The sequence below is a fragment of the Bombus pascuorum genome, chromosome 10 (genome assembly GCF_905332965.1).
Source record: "Bombus pascuorum chromosome 10, iyBomPasc1.1, whole genome shotgun sequence".
Taxonomy (NCBI): Eukaryota; Metazoa; Arthropoda; class Insecta; order Hymenoptera; family Apidae; genus Bombus; species Bombus pascuorum.
The window spans coordinates 9381664-9400250 of NC_083497.1; the positions used below are offsets into that span (position 1 = coordinate 9381664).

Here is an 18587-nt window from a genome sequence, read left to right on the forward strand (position 1 = left end):
CTCTGTTTCTGCTTTTATCAGCCACCCTTCAGTGTGTCTTCGCGTGTATATTTATCCGAAGGCACCCAGTAAGGGAGCTTGAATTTATTTATAAGTACTACCCTCCGGAGGCCGACAAAGTGAAGTCGTTCTGGGTTGAAAAGTGTGAAATTCTTCTCTATCTGTCCGCACTTCTCGTCCATCAATTATATCCAGATTCCTATGACATATTCCCCTTCAAGTTTATTCAATTCTTATGACATATTCCCCTTCGAGTTTATTCAAACACCGAATAAATGATTTCTTATAATTCTCGATAATATTCAATGTCTTTCTGCGATGACTTATAACCCATAACCTGTTGTAATCTTCGAATTTTTCCATTTCAACTTTGATTTCGGTTTGGACGATAAAATGTAAAGTTCTACGAAAGTATTTAAGAAAATTGAATAGAACTGAACGGAGAATTTGTGACTAGCAATAATGATCTTTTCACATTCCGGTCAAATTTGTGATACTGTTTTAAATTGTAAGAAGCCATGCAGATATCGTTGAAACAAGTAAATAACTGATATACTACTTTTTTAAAAATGCGAATAATATTGAAAAATAATAAATACTGCATAGATGACCGCTACATGATTCAAAGACACGAATAAAGTTCCCATAACTTGAGAAACATGGTTCATCATAGAGATACAGTAAGTACCGCAGTTTCTTCATAAAGTCGTCATAAAACTTCACAAGATTACAGCATATAGATGAAATCGGAGGTAATAACGAACAAGATATTAATGGTTCAATTTAAAGATATTAACGTCAGAAACTATATTAAATCGGCAGCAACAATTGAGCTAGCGCACAAGGATTAGACAAGAATTACTCTGTTTGTACGATAAAGGTACAGAAAGATACAATGTAACAGGACAGAACAAATATTTAATTCTACAACGTGCTTTAACAGAAAAAGGAAAAAAAGGAAGAAAAATAAAAAAATTGCAAACCTCGTCGTTGTACGCGTATTTGATCAATACAAACCGAAAAATTCTACGTACGCGCCATTGAACCAATTATCCCGAAGGATTCGACCGGATTTCTACGTATCACAAAGAGACAATATCTGCGTAGCGTAACAGAAGCGAAATTTCATACGAACTTTAAATATCATGGGTGCAAATCGCCTTTGGTAACTGTTGTCCTACGGGAACGTGAATATTAACATGTTTCACGCTATATGTACCGACGTTTACAATGCATAAGTCAGAATTACAAATAGACACGTCGGATATGTAAATAAACAAACGGTGCAAGTAAATAAATAAACTGGAAATACTCGCCCGGAAAATTTTGATCGTACGATGGGTTTGAATAAAACTTCGTATGAAAATCACGCATATAGAAAACCATATGTGATTTTTGAGTAAATTAGGCGGTGAAGACGATGATCAAACAAAATTTATTATTTGCATAATATTTCGTGAAAAAGAAATCGTTGCAAAGGCTTTTTGGAACGTTTGTTGATATTATTCGATTGGTCGTCGCACTCGTGACATTTCGTAAAATAGGGGAATTATTCCGAGTTATTTCTCGCAAAATTGACTCACTACTGATTGTAATTGAGATGCAAAATTATACCGACCGCTGGATGCTTTGTGTTATATTCTCTGGAAATTCCTCGGCGTAATCGAAACGCTTTCCAGAGCAAACATAGTCGAAATTAATCGCAACCTGTCTCAATGATCGGTGCAAGAGCTGCACCCTGAGCTGAGAACAGACATTCGCAAAAATAAGCAATGACAGGTGGTAAATGCGAAACACTTTCAGAAGACGAGATAAATTCAGATGGGGAAATTAAATTCATGGGGAATGCATGTATTTAATGTTATAATAAAGATTTCATGCGTATAATGTATGTCCCTTGATAATCAACTTCTTAATATAATTCCAAAATCTCACATAAACTTCTCTCTTAATTACGAAACTTTTTCAATAAGATGATTGATTCATTATGCTCCTCTTGTAACTATTGCAAACAATTTTCAAAAACTTTTCTGTCGTTATCTTTCACCAATGCAAAATCATCATTGTTTAATCATTTCCTCAATAAGTGAAATCACTTATGACATCTTTATATGAACCATAGAGATATCACGATATTTGTGCACAGAGAAATATATTCAACGAATTATATCAACAATGTGTTTTATAATGAGTCAGAAAAAACAAATAGTTCAGAAAAAAATTCATTGTATGCAAGATTACAATAGAACCATTTATCGGAGTCGAAGTTCTGTTAAAAGAAGAAAGCGGAAAAAGGACAGAAACAAGATAAATGGTGTCTTTTTAAAACAGACAGGCAATCACTCTTCGTCCCTAATCGTACCTTGTTTGCGTTATCACGTGCGTGACCCTTCCCCGTTTACCTGCCAGGCCTGGTGGGGAATGTGAGCTCCCCTACAAGCAAAAAGGAGGATCGGAACTAATTGTCACACACACTGTCCGATCACTTGTCATTCGAGATCCAATAGTCACCGAGGGAACTTCGTTACAGCGATTGTTCTTCCAGAGAAATCACCTTGAAAGAAAACGTAAAATAAAAATCCTCTAATTGCATCGACAGTATTAATTACGCGAATTCAGCTACCGATATGGCTAGGTATCTAATCAGTTTTAAATCGCAATACACAAAGTGTTTCTCATAATATTACAGATAAGTGTCAGTGACGAGTGAATTCATGTCCACAGTGTATACTTTTGGCTCGTTATCTTTTCGATCATCCTGAATAAGCTTGCAACGAGTATAGTGGTTGATGGTGATAATCATCGAGAGGAATGGGTGGTTAGAATTCAAGGTGGGCCCCAAGTTGCGTCTCTTTTGGCGTTGCAGAGTGGATACAGACATCTCGGACCGGTATGTCGATCTAATTTTTGGATAGACGATATTCCTTTCTTGTAATTATACTACAAATACAACTAAATAATTGTAAGCTAAACAATGATAAGTTTCACCTATTAAATGGACTGTTTCGAAACCATATTGATCGATTATCAACGTAAATTGCAAAGCAGAGAAAAAGGATGATGTTGCAAATACTGCTTCGTTTTACCTTAGAATTCTGTAGTGGAATTGTTCAGTTTGACTTCTGAGAAGCTCCAATGTCGTAACAACTGCGTTACTTCAAATATTCTGTATATTTTTGTATATTACGTGTGTACTTTTTACACTTATAAAGCTTCAGATAGGTAACGATATCGCATCGAGTTATCGCTTTACGTCGAATTAAGTATTTGAATTGTTCCAACGAATGGAAAATTGGAAAGATAGTCGGTGAAAACTACACGAGATATTCACTTTTTCGTGTGGGCAGCGGTTTAATTTTGCAGAGGACGCGTGGTCGAGTGAGTTAATATTTGAAGATAGAATGGGTGTGAAACAGAATAGAGAAAAAAGCGTGGGAGTCGCCGTTCCATAGAATATTCACCGGTAATTCCGGGAATAAGTTCGTCAACGTTACGTAGAACAGCTTTCTATCCCTCTGAACACAGGGCATTGCGAGATGCAATTAAAACTTGAACAACTGCTTAATAACTTATTGTTAGCCACTTGTGCAACGCCCAATTCCAGTTTAACTTCGACCAGAGTATCCCGCCATTGTAACTTAACTTTCGTGTTTATCTCAGACAGAAGTAGTCGCGAACGAACTTCCTTCTCGTTGAACGGTAGGGAGAAAGGACTGGCAGTGAATTTATTGCCGCGAAACCGAAATTATTCGTCGGCAAATCGACGAAAACAAAACCGGCGGATTTGTGAGCCCGCTGAATGTCTTCTGAATTCAATCATCGTAAAATGTACACTGGCAAAAGCATCAGATTAAACCTTTGAAATCTCTGTTGTTTCAACAGAGATTTCGAGAAATTGTTTCTCAAATATTGAAAAGCTCGCGATGATTCGACGTTTAACGCTGCAACTGCAGAACATATTAAAATGGCCAGTTGTAGGTATCTTCTCTTTACAATTAGTAAAATCTAATAAATCTAAATAATTAATAGAAACTAATAAAATCTAAGTGTTTTTAGCAAAATTAATGCCGACTTTCGTTGGCTAAAAATTTGGAATTGTATCAGTGCTGAATCTTCTCTTAATTATCTTATTACTTCTAACAAATTAAGTTTAACTAATCTTTAAGTAATTAATTCCGATATAAAGTCAACACTAGTCACTTGTATGTCTGGTATAAGACTGCCATGCTTACAATAATATAATTAATTTCTATTATACCTTCTTTATTTTCATCCATTGTTTTCCATTTAGCGAGAAGTAACATTTACTTAAGCAGCATTGATTTTTGCTAATCCTTGATTCAACGATTTCAGAAATTTCCTTTCAAGAAACGACTCGGTTAGCGGATTAGTTACGATCATTCTATATGTATAGTATATTTAGAAACGCGTAATACAGATCGATAATTTCATTATCAACCGAATTAAAACCGTTCTATAGATATCGAGTTACAAGTAATTAAACGTACAATATGAAATATATAAGCGCCATCGGAGAAAGGCTCAAGTACCGAACATCAAACGAAACTAATTAATAGGACGAGGAACGGATGAACGATAACATGTGCGGTGTACAAACAGATGTTTTACACGTTCCGATAATCCGCAACGAGTCACTCTAATCTCAAGTGTTCGTTAAACAGCGGCGCAAAACGCGTCCGCTCCATTTCACGCGTGACGCAAACCCGATGTTTCAAGAGAGTCACGGATTCGCTTTGAAACGTTGTTGTTAAAACCGTGAATCATGCCGGTTCCTAGAATAATATCCATTCCAAAAGAATACCACGAATTCTTCAAGCGAATTGATTAGGATTTTGCAAGCATGCGTCCAAGATTCGCCCATAACATAAACAAGGTAGTACTGCTCTTTTAAAATAAAGAAACATTCATGTTTTCTTATTTTCATATATTATATTATAAGTTGAACGCTACGCGTTATGCTTCTGAGAATTCGCGGCCAGCTAGCGAGATAAAACTTGCAGGCTTAGTAGTCAGCGACCGAGGTGGCGTGAAAGGGATGACAGTAGTCTTCAGTTGAAGGAAATATTTATGTTTCCTTATTTTCATATATTATATAGTTAGTTGAAAACTACGCACCGTACTTCTAAGAATTTACGGTCAGTTAGCAAGACAAAGGTTGTAAGGCTTAGTGACCAGCGACCAAAGAGGAGTAATAGGTGATGAGGAGAGGGGGTGATAGTGGTTGTCTCTTGAGAGGAACTGGCTAGAGAATATTTGTACAGATTCATTGGGACGCGGATGAAATTATTCTATTTCATTGGTAGTTTAAAGAGGATATTTCTTTGCCTGGAATTTTCAAAGCGTAATTGTTACTACAAAATTGCAGTAGTAGTTCAAATACCTTGAGCAAACGTTTCGCGGAAATATTTTGCCGTCGATCGTTCACCGGGATTCCGTCAATCCGCGGGCGGACGCGATATTTCTGCTGACGCAGCCTCCAACCTTTTATCGACAAATAATATTTACATATAATTCCAGTTCGGTTGGCGCGATGTAATTTCGCCGGAACGACGAACGTTTTTTCGGACCTGCGTTTCCTTATCGGAAATGAATATAATTGAGTGGTGACGAAATACACGAGACATTAAATGCAGCAATTATCATGTTAGTAATGAACACCGCAGGTGAAGAGAGTGATAAGTTTCCCGTTTCTCACAGAACAATTTCTTGATGTAGTATGTCGTCGACCAATCCTACGTGGAAACTATCTACAAATCTTCGAATCTATTTAGCCATCATTCGATTATTTCATATTGGAATACTTCTTTTTAGTCACCAACTGATATAAAGATCAGAAAATTGACAAGAATTGTCTTGTCACAAATTTAAAGAGCAAGTAAATTGAACTGAAGAAATATTGTATTTTTAATATAAAAATAAAGCTTTTTAGAAAAGAGGGAGTCAAATAGATCAAGTTCCGAAAAGTGACTAAACCGTATAATTAAGAAATCTAGAACGCAAGAATAGCAATGATATCACGCCCACGTCGTAAATCTGGCTTAGAACTATCTATCTATAATCCCTTGACATATAACTCCCCAAGCTAAAAAAGGAAAAAAGGACACAGTGAAAAGGCAATATTGTTATCACCTTTTTATTAAACTTCACACTCTAAACGTCGACCTTAAAAATCGTTTCCGAAACGTTTCTCTGGTCGATGCAATCGCGATGCATTGCGAGAAGAATGGGGTTAGCTTACGTACATAAGGGACGAGGAAACGAAACGATCGGCTAAACATCGGTTGGTCCAGAGGCAAAAGGGAGAAAATACGTCCGGGGATATCTTCTTGGTCGGTGGGACGTTTTCTCTCGCGCGACTTGATCTCAAGGCAGAACTCGTTTTGCAAAGTGCACGAGCGAGGGGAAGAGACGAGACGAGAAGAAATATAGAAAGATAGAAGGAGAAGGAAGGTGGAACGGGAAGGAGGAACCGTGGAACGAGATCTGGCCGATGTCTCGGTGAATCTCGACGCGGAAACGGAGGGAGAGAATGGCTGGAACGAGCGATCAAATGGTTCGTGAGGCTTGCTTACCGAGATAATCTCTTTGCAGCGATCCGTGTGCCGTGGGGAAACGATTTGGCCGCACTTTTTCGACGCTTCCCCGCTACATTCACGTCTCGCTGGATCTCGAAGGCCTGAAATACGTTTACGCTTTCGCGCAGATTTACCAGGCCAACGGGAACACGGTGGGGAGGAGGAGAAGAAGAGAGCTTGCTTGGTAAAATGTACGGGATCCACGTTCAAAGGCTCGGGAAGCTGGGAAAATTTCTAGAGTGAACGGCAACCCTCTCTTTCCACGCGTATTTGACTGGGGCCACAAAGCGAAAACTTCTTTCGAGGAAATTGAGACGCGCCCGTGATCTTCGAATAACGGTGACTTTTCGCTCGTGCTGTCTCTCTTTGCACGTTCATCCGAAGGTAGACTCGATGTATCGCAGCGTGTATCGCGAAGGTAACTACACTCGTATGCAAGTGTAAGAGAGAAGGGCGAATCGAATTTCATCTAGCTTTTTACGAGCGCCGTGCCATGAATGCCTTCGATAACTCTTAAATCGAGTAGCACGATAAGGGTGTATGCTTTGTCTAAAAGCGTCGATGGACGAGAATTTGTTGCGCGAGTATCAATGTAATAAGATAAGATAATGTTTTTTGTGCGCTGTGTCGTTTCGCGGAGAACGGATTTTTCCCGAGAATTATTAAAAAGGAAAGAAGGAATTGTTGGAAGCTGTAGAAATGATACGTCCATTGTGTTGAATTATGTATATTCCCTGTTTTTAAAGTGTATTGAACAGAGTTAAATCTTGAGATACATACGTCACAGTCAAATGTTATATTCATAGTTATAATCGTGTATTGTAAAAAGCTACTCTAAAAAAGAACGGAACAAAGGAGGAAAATAAAAGGGATTTCAGATCCAAGAAGAAAGTATGAACAGATTGCAACGTGTTCTTCAACGAAAATGATCTCGGAAACTAACCCAATGGTTTCACTTGTCTTCTAGATTTTCTTACCGATAATTTTCTAAGTAAATTACATTCCATCAAAAACAAACAACCATCCCTATACTTCTACTTGACAGTGTAAGTACGTACAACGTTCTTAAAGGCGTTCTTCTTCAGCCATACTTTTTAACTCTCTTCTTTACCAATAAGGAAGGTGACCTACATGGACCCGCATGAAATTGCAGCAACCCCGTCGCCGAACGAGCGTTTACCCTCGTGAAAGAAACGCGCGTGTGCACAAACTCTTGAGCATCCATGCTCCACAGAATTTCCCTACGCTCGGCACACGCATCAAAAGTTTGATCCACTTTTCCAGCAAGACGTCCCAGACGAGTTGAGAAGGGCACTACCTCGCCGTGATCGTCGCAATTACCATAATCATTTTTCGTGCCTACGAAAAGTGACGTGTGTTTTTTCTGAACATCAACCGGCATAATACAAGTGGGCAGCATGCGGCATAATTACGCTAACAGAGTGACTCTCCTTTTTCAACCGCTTTACCACGATTCCTGGCCCCTGGTGCCGTCAACCAGTCGAGCACTCTGTATTTCTGCGCCCGCGAAACTGCATTTCCCTGCAGCTGCAGCCACGAAAGCCGACTGGCGCAGTTGCAGCTGCACAAGCAGCCTCGCGGCCGACCGCAATCCATGGCGAGCACGATTCACATGCCCTCGCTCGCTCGTTTATTTTCCAGTCACGTCGTGTAATTATTTCGTATAATTAAGCTCATGTGGTCTCTCGGTCTCAAAGGGAGAAAAAGGGTAGAACGGCGTAGCGAAAAGCCGTTCGAATCGAGCTTTTTTTTCACTACTGACCTAACACGAACGTCGGTGTCGACGGTGGTAATCTTGGAATTGGGTTATTCGGTCTTTTGGTCGAGATAAGGTTGAAGCCAGTGGCTTTCGTAATTTTCGATTGGAAGTAAATTAATAGCAGAAAGCTAGTAGCGATAAAAGTGTGAAATTGGTGCCAAGTAAAATTGGAATGAATATATCGCTGGTCATCTATTGATGTTTAATATACAAATTCAGTGATTTCGATACTTCTGTTTTCTAGTTAATTTAATACAAATCTGTTATTCTTTATTCGTAGCGTATTGATTCTATGATTCGAATAATTACGAATGAGAAGGCTGATAGTTACGCGGCAATGGGTTGACGATCGATCTTCCGTAAATCGCTCCAGTCGTGACGTTGTACTGCTAAACGATTATAAGAGGACACTTAGGTGCCATCGATTTGGCAGCGAAACGTAACATCCAGCAACTGCTATTTTTCTCCGACTGTCGTACATTATAGCTAATAGATCATGCGAATTGAAAGGGAACATATCGTAGAGACAACTCGATCTGAAATCCTCCTCTGAATAACTTCTTAATTGGGTTGCCAAATTTCGTGTTACAATTACGTTCATATAAAAATTATATTCTTATGGCGTTACTAAAACTTGAAATCTCAATATTTTTTTCCAGCATTATATATTTAAGCAAGCCATTCTATACTTCATTATTGCCAACGATTGTATATTTATCGATTATCATAGTGCTTTATTCGATAGTCTGATAGAGAATTGAGCAGAGAGTCGCCTAAATTTTCTAGGATTTTCTCGCGTTTACGTCCGTTCAGGTAACAGCTACATGCCTGGAACTGAGTGACTGACAGACGTGGAATAGGGAAAAAGTAATTATTCATCGGGCTCGAAAACGAAGTGCCGTCGTAGCCTCGAAAGCTTTCGACCATTTGATATAACGTTGCCTATCCAGGATCTTGGCGACGCGACGACGTATGAAATTTCGTCGATTTTTCTCTTCGAAATACAACGTACCATCTTCGTGCGCAACACGTCCATAGACAAGTCAAGTTTGGAAAATTTTCCAAGAATTGTAATTCAATTGTCTTTATACATACGGTACCGTTTTTAATTAAAAGACAATCTTTGGAAATTCATATTTCGAAGATTTTCGATGGTCCCATTTCTGGGATACTTATTTTACTCTTCTCTTACTTCGAAACCAATACTTTTTGGATTCTACCCAACATTCTGCGATATTCCTTCTACCCGATCTTACTTCTGCAATTGCTTTTTTAATACTACTTGTTTGATAAAAATAAAATTGATTTCATCATTGATCGCAGAAGCTACGTCGTCTCTTAAATTTATACCACTGTGTGTACAAAAGTGCACTGCTTCCAATATTCTGACAATGAGTAATAGTAATTTCTTGTTGAAGGCACGCGTAAACACAAATGCTATTTGTCTTTGATTCAGGAAAGACGAATTCTTTCACTTTTCTACGACTAATCCAGCTTACTGAAATAAATTAATGTTATGACAAAATCGTATATTATAACGGTCACGATAAAAATGAAATTATTTATCTTGACACTGTTATATTAATTGTATCGAATGACGAGTAGTATACCGAGTTCATGTATAAATTCATATTTAGAAGAAACGTGACCCAGTCTATTTTTATTCTGAATGACTCGTTTGATAGGCATCGCATGGCACACAATATACCACTAGTTTTATAGTTGCATTAAAAACGATTGAGATAACAATTTGCTTTAACGAAGAAACGCAAACGACATTTTTAACGTGTGACCCGCATTTTCGTTATAAACTGTCGCCTACCTATGCACAGGAAGCAGAAAATCCGATAAGCCAGTTAATTACTCGCAGTGAAACTTGTGTACGTCTAAGTTACTCAGGTTTATCATATATCTTACGCGGACACCCTATATTATAAAGGCACGAGATTGCTCAATCAAGCCTGGCCTCAGGGCAAATTGAAATCCAGTTATCGAGAAGCTGTTATGAAACTGTTGGAATGAATTTCCTAACATTAATTTCCGGAACAGGCCGAGGGAACAGTGTTTTCTTTATTTCCTGTATAATCGAGCGACAGTAGGAATCGTACTACGATAAATGGACAATACCGTTGAATGGAATTAGATCGCCGACAAAATTTATTAAACGTTCGAATTTTAATAGAATACGTTGAACGTCACAGTTTCGAAATTATCAACAACAATAACTTCATGGAACATATAATACGCGTAATTACTTCGTATCGTTAACACGTGTATCGTTAAGTGTGGAAATTTTGGAAAGTAATTAACCACCCTGTGAAATAACAATCAGTCTTTGTGAAATGAAACGTTCATCAAATTTCAGCATATTCATACTTATAAGCTGCCAAGAATTCTCATGTTTATTCAACAATGGGGCAATGTAAACTTGTTCCTGACAGAAACGAGAATTACAAAGAAAGGAATTAATCTTTGGTTAAAATAAGAGACAAACATTTGAGGCGCGATACGTGTATCGTAAGCTCGGAGCAGAAATTGAAGGGACTGTTACAATAAAGAGATAGCGTCACTTTCGTGTAATTTACGTAAACCGGCAAACGTCAAGGCAAAATCAATCGAAATCAAATCACGTTTTTGCTACAAATTCAAAGTGCCTTATCGTGCCTCTCTTTCTCTTCCAATAAATACAATTCGAATATTGGAAATGTCTCTTTATTGCGACGACATTCAATTTTGTACACCAATGATACGGTGTAAACTCGTTCTTGACAAAGAGAGTTACAAAGGGACGAATTAGTCTTTGATTAAAATACAAAAACGATCAACTACGATGAGAAGTAACACGAGTGTTCCAGGATCGAAACAAAAATGTTTCAAAGACGAGTAGCGTGACTATGACAGTTTTAACGACCTCTTCTCGTGGTAGAGGCATTAATGACGGTACGTTCATAAATGATCGAAGCGGATGCGGAGGTTTTGCCGATTCAGCTTCAGCTTTTGGCAGTAATTGAAATAAATGATATGGCGTCCTCTGCTGAACGCCATAATGAACTTCCACGTTACGGGGGTTGACAGATGTCATAGCGACCTGCCGCTCGGTGCTCGCCTTCGTTAGCTTCCTACCTTCGAAAAGGTTTAATCTCGGTTCAAGTAGATCCTGATATTTGATCTCTGATTTCCGTGAAACTTCGCTCTCGATATTTCTTATCATCGACTCGATCGTGCATCGTTCAATGGATCCGATGACAAATATTATATTACATTGGTATTTATTCATTTCGCAAGCACTGTTTGCCAATTAAATTACCATAACCGAGCAATACAAATAGTAAGAGTAGTAAATAATAAACAGCAGAAGCCATATAAAATCGTAATGTACGCAAAAGTTTAGTTTGCAAATATACGTTAAGAAATATGTAGAAAGAGGCACCGTTCTACGGTATATTTTTTACGTGTTTGCAACACAGGCAAGTATTTTTTAGGTCAATTAACGATATTAATTCCATGTTCCATTCATACATATAACACGTTTGACTTTATCATCTTAAATATTTGGACTTCTTTTTAAATGCATAACCTAATTCCACTTTCCGGGATTTTCAAAATTTTCACTTGGACACCATCAACGTTGTCCAAAAAGGAAAATAATATCACGTTGTCAATAAATGCGTTTTGTTCGCATAAAAAGACGTGCTCACGATTTTTGTACAACTACACGGTTTAATTAATTTTACGTTTGCAGTGCTCTGTAGAAAATTGATGTTCTAACTTTTTACGTGTAATTGTCAGCATGTCTGGAGAACCGAAAGCTTTGGAAAAGATCGATGCGTGACAACATTATGATCGACTCGTGTGGCAGACAGGTATTTCCCACGCCTATATTGCTGCGAAATTACGTATTAGTTTACGTGCACACTTATGGGTAGCACGGCGTGTCAGCCACATAATTCCGATACATAACATAATCGATACGGCACTAATAGGTTCAAGAGTTAAGTGAGATCGAGTATATGAAACTAGTCCGGACCCTCTTTGACCAAATTCACGTGACGCTGGTTACGGCGTTGATTTCAATTAAAACTTTGATTTTGACGTAGCCGGGTTTGACGTAGCGTAGTTTCGAAGATTGCCTTTGCTAATTCAATTTCCCACGCATTATATGGGCCCCTGGACGCGCTGCCTGGTACAAATGGACGATCCATGGTGAGACACCATGATCTCACCTAAATCGACAACTTTTTCAATTCTAATTTTAACCTAGTTTCATCAGAGAATAAACTTTTTCAATCCAGGAAGTACACCGACGAACTTTTCTTTCGTTTCAACAATTACAAAGAACGAAAAACAAGGATCGAACGAAATATACTTTGGCCTTAAATCCGGTTATACTCCAAGATAGAAGAATTCATATTACATAGCGTTTCGCTTAGATCCGAATTGTCTTTCTCATTTTTAATCGTATTAAGAAATATTTCTTCCAACGATCGGATCGATTCTAATAAATGTTACGTTTAACAATTTCTATGCTACGCGTAGAAAAATTCATTTTCGCAACTTTTCGCACAGTAGCCGTCGGTATAGCTAACCAGGCAGATGAAATCGACTGCAGCGTTCTCGTAAGTCCAACGAGTTTCCACTATTTCTTTCTTCATTCTCGGGATGCTCGTACCCTCGATTCGAATTTTTACGAGGCTCACACACAAATCTACGCGATACATATCCGCGTTGCTTGCTCGCAGACACCAATCTTGAAGATTGTTTTCTCGCATAAGCATTGTCATTATCAAGGGCGATGCTGGCGAAGTTACATATTGATAGGTAAACACTGTGAGCATCCGTTTCCATTCGAGGATCTGCAAACTTTCGTGCCACGAAATTACCATTTCCATCGTGGAATTCAATGTATATAATTGAATTTAGCGTGCTTAAGTGGCAGGGAGAGAGCGTAATCTCGAGAAACACGCACCGGGTAGAGCGTTATAAGCTCGAGCCACCTACGACGTTGAACGATATACAAGCGATTATTATACCGGGATAGTAAATGGCGCGGTACGAGCGCAATATCTGTGAAATTTGTAGCATTTCCGCAACTCGTGGGTATAAGAAACTTCACGTTCAACTGTGGAATCGTTTAGGCAGTCGTATGTACTGGATATTACGTATATTACAGAAATCCGTTGTTACCTCGTATCTCTTTTACCAGTTATTAATTTGTACGTAAATTCATTTACTTTCTGAGTATTTCATTCTTTAACATTTTTAATTGCAAGTGAACTGTGCCAGTTAATATTCCACACACGCGATAAGATTTAAAATAACGTTTTCTTCCACGGTATTTCTCCTTTGAATTCATCCAGATTACGTTTTAATCCCCGTCTAACAGGAACTTCCTCGACTTCGTCACGACTGTTGAATATTTTACTTTGTAGTATGAAAATGAAGAGGCAAACGAGAGGAACGTTTACCATGTTACATTTTATCACGTGATGCTATTACGTGAGATGCTGAACAAACAGTAATTAAAGAGTCAATCATTTAATTTACGCTCAAAAGAATCCTTCTTCTGAAATCATGACAAAATCACTATCACCGTTTAAACGTAGTAAAATTTCTCCTAGTCGAAAGAACACAAGGTAATACAACTCGAAACGAAGAGTAACAACAAAACCAGTTCGCAAAACAAGGACCGTACAAGCGAAGGGATGCGCGAGGTACACGTCCCCCGTGGATGTTACACGAAAGGTGTTTCTGTTCCACGGTAGAACAGAAACGTTAGGGTTTTCATTGAAACGTGGCGATGCCTGCGGGAGCTTACTGCCGCGGGATTACCAGAGACAGTTGGAAATCCGATCAAAACAAATGGACTGCGAAAATACTCTCCCTTCCTCCTGTTATTACCTCGTCTCCCTCTCTTCTCATACCTTCACTCCTGGCGCATATAGTATCAGTCGTTTGCGCGGGAAGACTGTTACAAACCGACCTGGATAGCCTGGAGCTCGTGGATTTTCCCACAGAGAGAGACAGCCGGGCGTAATTTGACCGATCGATACGAGGAATCGCTGATCGTCGAGTAATGAGCGACTCTGATTTCTTGTCCTCTATCTCTCAGGTCTCGTTCGTTTCACGTAGACGAACGATAGAATCGGTGGCTGGTTTTCATCTGGCAGGCTAACAAACACAAGGGGAATAGAAGAGCTCGTCTCGAGGGTAGTTTTGGGCAGCACCAAGCGTCGATTGCCACCGGGACGAAGGGAATCGAACCATTATCACGTAACAGACAGATTCGAGTTTGAAGCGTTCCCACGTGGAATTTAAAGCGAGCCGTGTTGTACGTGCCCCATTTTAAGGTTACTCTCTTGCTCAAGAGCTGACCTTGATGGACATCCAGACTTTCGAATTGGAGGAATTAGGGGAAAGATTCTTCGGGGTTTAATTCATATCGTATGAGACACGGTGGAACATACGATACGTATGTTTCTGTTGATTTTCTTATTTTAATGTCGCTTTACGATTGAACAGCGTGACTTTAATAAGTCTACATCTAAACAGAAAGACTTTAATATAACAGGGTTACCAGTCTAACATAAGTTTTTCAAAAATAGACAAAATTGTGGACACATGAAGAGGCATATGTTTGACTCTAAAATAAATTAGAAAAGAAAAGAAGAATTTTAGTAGCATGATATCGACGACAGCGTACTGACTTTCAAAAATGATTCCCTGTAAAAGATAGGAAATTTAACTTGTCGAGTTCTTCTAATCTTCGTACAGTAAAAAAAAAATGAAGAATTGCTCCAGCTTCGCATTCCTAATTCCAAACGCAGGATGAATAGAGCATCGCAAAGAGGAAAGAATCGGAGATTAACCTGGAAAAGTCATGATTAGAAGCACCGTCCATTCTTCAGCAGGTTGAAGATAAAGCCAATGGGATAAAACATCTAGTCGGAAACGAGAAATCCATGATACGTGGCGACTTGAAGCGAACGAGGACGTCGAATGACCGAAAATCGGCTCCATAAATCTTCTGAAATGCCGTGGCGAAATTATTTGCGGGACACGGAGGTGTCGTGGATGTAAATTGCCGCGCTTCGACTTCCTACTGGCGCCGGAAATCGCGATAACATCGATGTACCGGGGCCAGTGGCATAAAAATCGGTAGCTGCTTACGCCATCACGTGCGATCGTTCGCACGTACGACCGTTTTTATCCTCGCGTCCAAACTGAATTGTTCTCTCCTTCCACCCGCCTCCCAAAATACAAAAAAAAACAATAAAAATAAAATAGATAGAGACAGAGACAGAGAAAGAGGGAGGGAAAGAGAGAGAGAGGCGAATAAAAAGGAAAATACAAAAAAAAAAACAAGCGCGTTCGTCGTCGAGGATATTCAGCCGTTTATCGTTTGGTTCGATGGCAACGACCGGTCGGATTCATTCCCTCTGGCTGAATACATTTCAAATATAATGGATACTGGATTATAGGTATATTTTCTCCATGGGCCAAGCAAAGCCAAATGTGGGATTATTGTTTCATAACAGGCTTCGTGGATTTTTCCGGCCTTTGTTTTCCCTGTCCACGTTATTCGATGAAAATTGGGGTCACTTTTGAGGGTATCGCTCAACCACGCGACGTCCGCGGTGATATCGCGCGGAACATACTAATCGCGAACCGTTCGTTGTTCTTTTTCATTATCAAATTGGTCATGTTATCCACAGCTTGGTGTTGTGAACGTTCTATAAAGTATGAACGCGTATTTGCAAATATCTTTGACCGTTAATTAATCGGGTAACATTACCGATGAAAAACTACAAATGATATGTACGATGAGATGGCAGGTCAGTGACTCGCTGTGTCATTTTTTTTTTTTTCACGTTTCAAATCGTGTGATTTTTGATTCCACGAAAATATACAGCTATTTGATAATGCGGAGAAATATTTCGACTACTGACAGTTCATTTTCCTATGCTTTTTCGCTGCTGCCGGTGACGAACGAGGTTTTTAATCGTGACGTCCATTGAAACGATGCAAATATGGAAATGATCTAGCGCGATGTAACGAGATATGACGTTACATTGGCAAAGAGAGGAGATACACATCTGCTCGTGCAGATACGCTCGATTTATGCAACGTTCGTAATCCATGAACTGCTGTAATATTTGTAATTGACATATTCGTAACATTCACAATATGGACATGTTGTTTGGCGATGCGCCAATACTTTGGTATTTGCATGAAAAAAAGATACGATATTCGGTTCAATTATATTTTATACTTCGGTTTACGTATGTGACCGTGTAGAGATATACCGGTAGTTGATTATCCTTGACACGATGTATTCTAATCGCACAACTTTTTAGATAAATTAAACCACAATGATTTTCTTCTTCGTAATTATCGTATAATATCATGACGCGATTAAATTAATTTTTAAAAGCTAACATGATACAATGCAACCGGTACTTTTAAATGTTAAACTTCGCAGAACTATTTCGTTGCATAACAAATTTTTCATTTTCAGATTCTTTAATTTCTGAATTATGAGGCAGTTAGAAAAGATCCTCTAAATTGATGAAAGGACTATTTATGCCAATTCAAGCAGTGATATTTAAAGAGTAAATTTATATATTAGTGTACACCACAAATAATACAATATAATATTGTTATAATAAATCATTAAATCATCATTAACTGGTAAACATTAATCAAATTCGATCATCGTTCCTACAAATTGACTGCAAATATTTCTGCACAACAATATACATTCAATCCTTACGAAATCATTGATCAGCCAGAATCATTGATCGACCAAATAGGAAATAGTCAAATAGGAATTGCGAGCCAAGAAAGTCCATTCAATTTTTCCAGTCAATTTTTCCATTCATATTCTTTCTGCGGTCATAAGTCATAAACCATTTTGCACCTGCAGCTCCTCGTCACCCCGTGCACGTATGTCCATGCGTCGCGCCCTATTGCGCCAGCACACGCAGTTACCACTACAATCATCAATCAGGAGAGCGTGGATCGATAAACTATCAGGAGCAGCCAGTAGGAAAATCCAACTATCAGGAGGTGGATCGAAAATAAAAAACAGACTTCGCTCGTTATGGAAATATCGAGGTTCTGACCGGGTCTTTCCCTTTTCATATGAGGAAAAAGCGACATCAAATACCAGAGATACCATACAAAAATACCACCAACACGTAGCACTTGGATAATAATAACGTTATACCCCATTTTAGACGTTCGATGCTCCCCGAAAGCCCTTTCATCTGTTCCACTCTATCTGTCTGTCTATCTCTTGTTGAAGTTGAAGATGACACCAACCTTCTGTTCCTGCTATCCTATTCGAAGCGTCCCATTCGATCGTTCGAAGGGCTGAATCGTTGCGACGTCGCGGCGCACCCTCCCCGCTCGAGCACCCTGCTTGCTCAGTCAGAAGGGTAGCGGCTGTACAATTTACGTACAGTCTGCCGTGCGAAGACAACGGAGAAAAGTATAATGAGTCACGTGTCTAATTTTTTATATGCAAGTAATTTTAAAATCCAATATCTTACCAACCGATTGCAAATTATCAAAACTTTTTAGTAAAGGGGACACTTGAAACAGTTGGAAAAGTAACTATTTAAAGCTGTTATGTAAAGATTCTGATTAAAACAGTTACGAAGAATCTTTTTATCTTTAATAACTGTCACGAAAAATCGAAATATCCAACTATTATCCATTTCGATCATGGTTCCTATTTCTAAAGTATCGACTTTTCCCTAATTGATATCACTAATTACTACAGCTGCGGATCACACTATATATGTGCATATTTTTGATAAAATTATTATAGACAAAGGGGAAAAATTTGTGAATATTATTGATTTCTAACAAAGCGATGAAATAAATAAATCAGGTACATATTTTTCACACTCTCGGTTAGGGTCGTCGGCTATCTGCACAGATGGGGACACCCCTTCCCCATAGGCATAAAAGATTGCGATATATATACGTACACATTCATATTCTTCAGATGCACGAGTATATATTTACACGCATATGTGTATAGTTATACGTATACATACATATTGTAACAGTTTTCAGGCTCCGTTTTTTGCTAAATGTTATTTTCGCTTTGTAGTGATTAAATCTGAAAATCTACAAAATTACGTTTATCATATTTTTCCCTATGATCTTCGTAGAAAAATTTAGAGTATTCAGACTACAGCTAT

General features: G+C 38.6%; 1 protein-coding gene across 1 annotated transcript in view; it reads left to right on the forward strand.

The window, feature by feature from the left end:
* The first annotated feature begins 2473 nt into the window (after positions 1-2473).
* Positions 2474-18587, forward strand: part of LOC132911286 (neuroendocrine convertase 1-like) — a 29755-nt gene continuing 13641 nt past the window's right edge. Inside the window, exons 1-2 of the mRNA XM_060967849.1 lie at positions 2474-2635; positions 2725-2890. Coding sequence (XP_060823832.1) covers positions 2628-2635; positions 2725-2890 — 174 coding nt within the window. The 5' untranslated portion in view covers positions 2474-2627. The remainder of the gene's footprint in view (positions 2636-2724; positions 2891-18587) is intronic.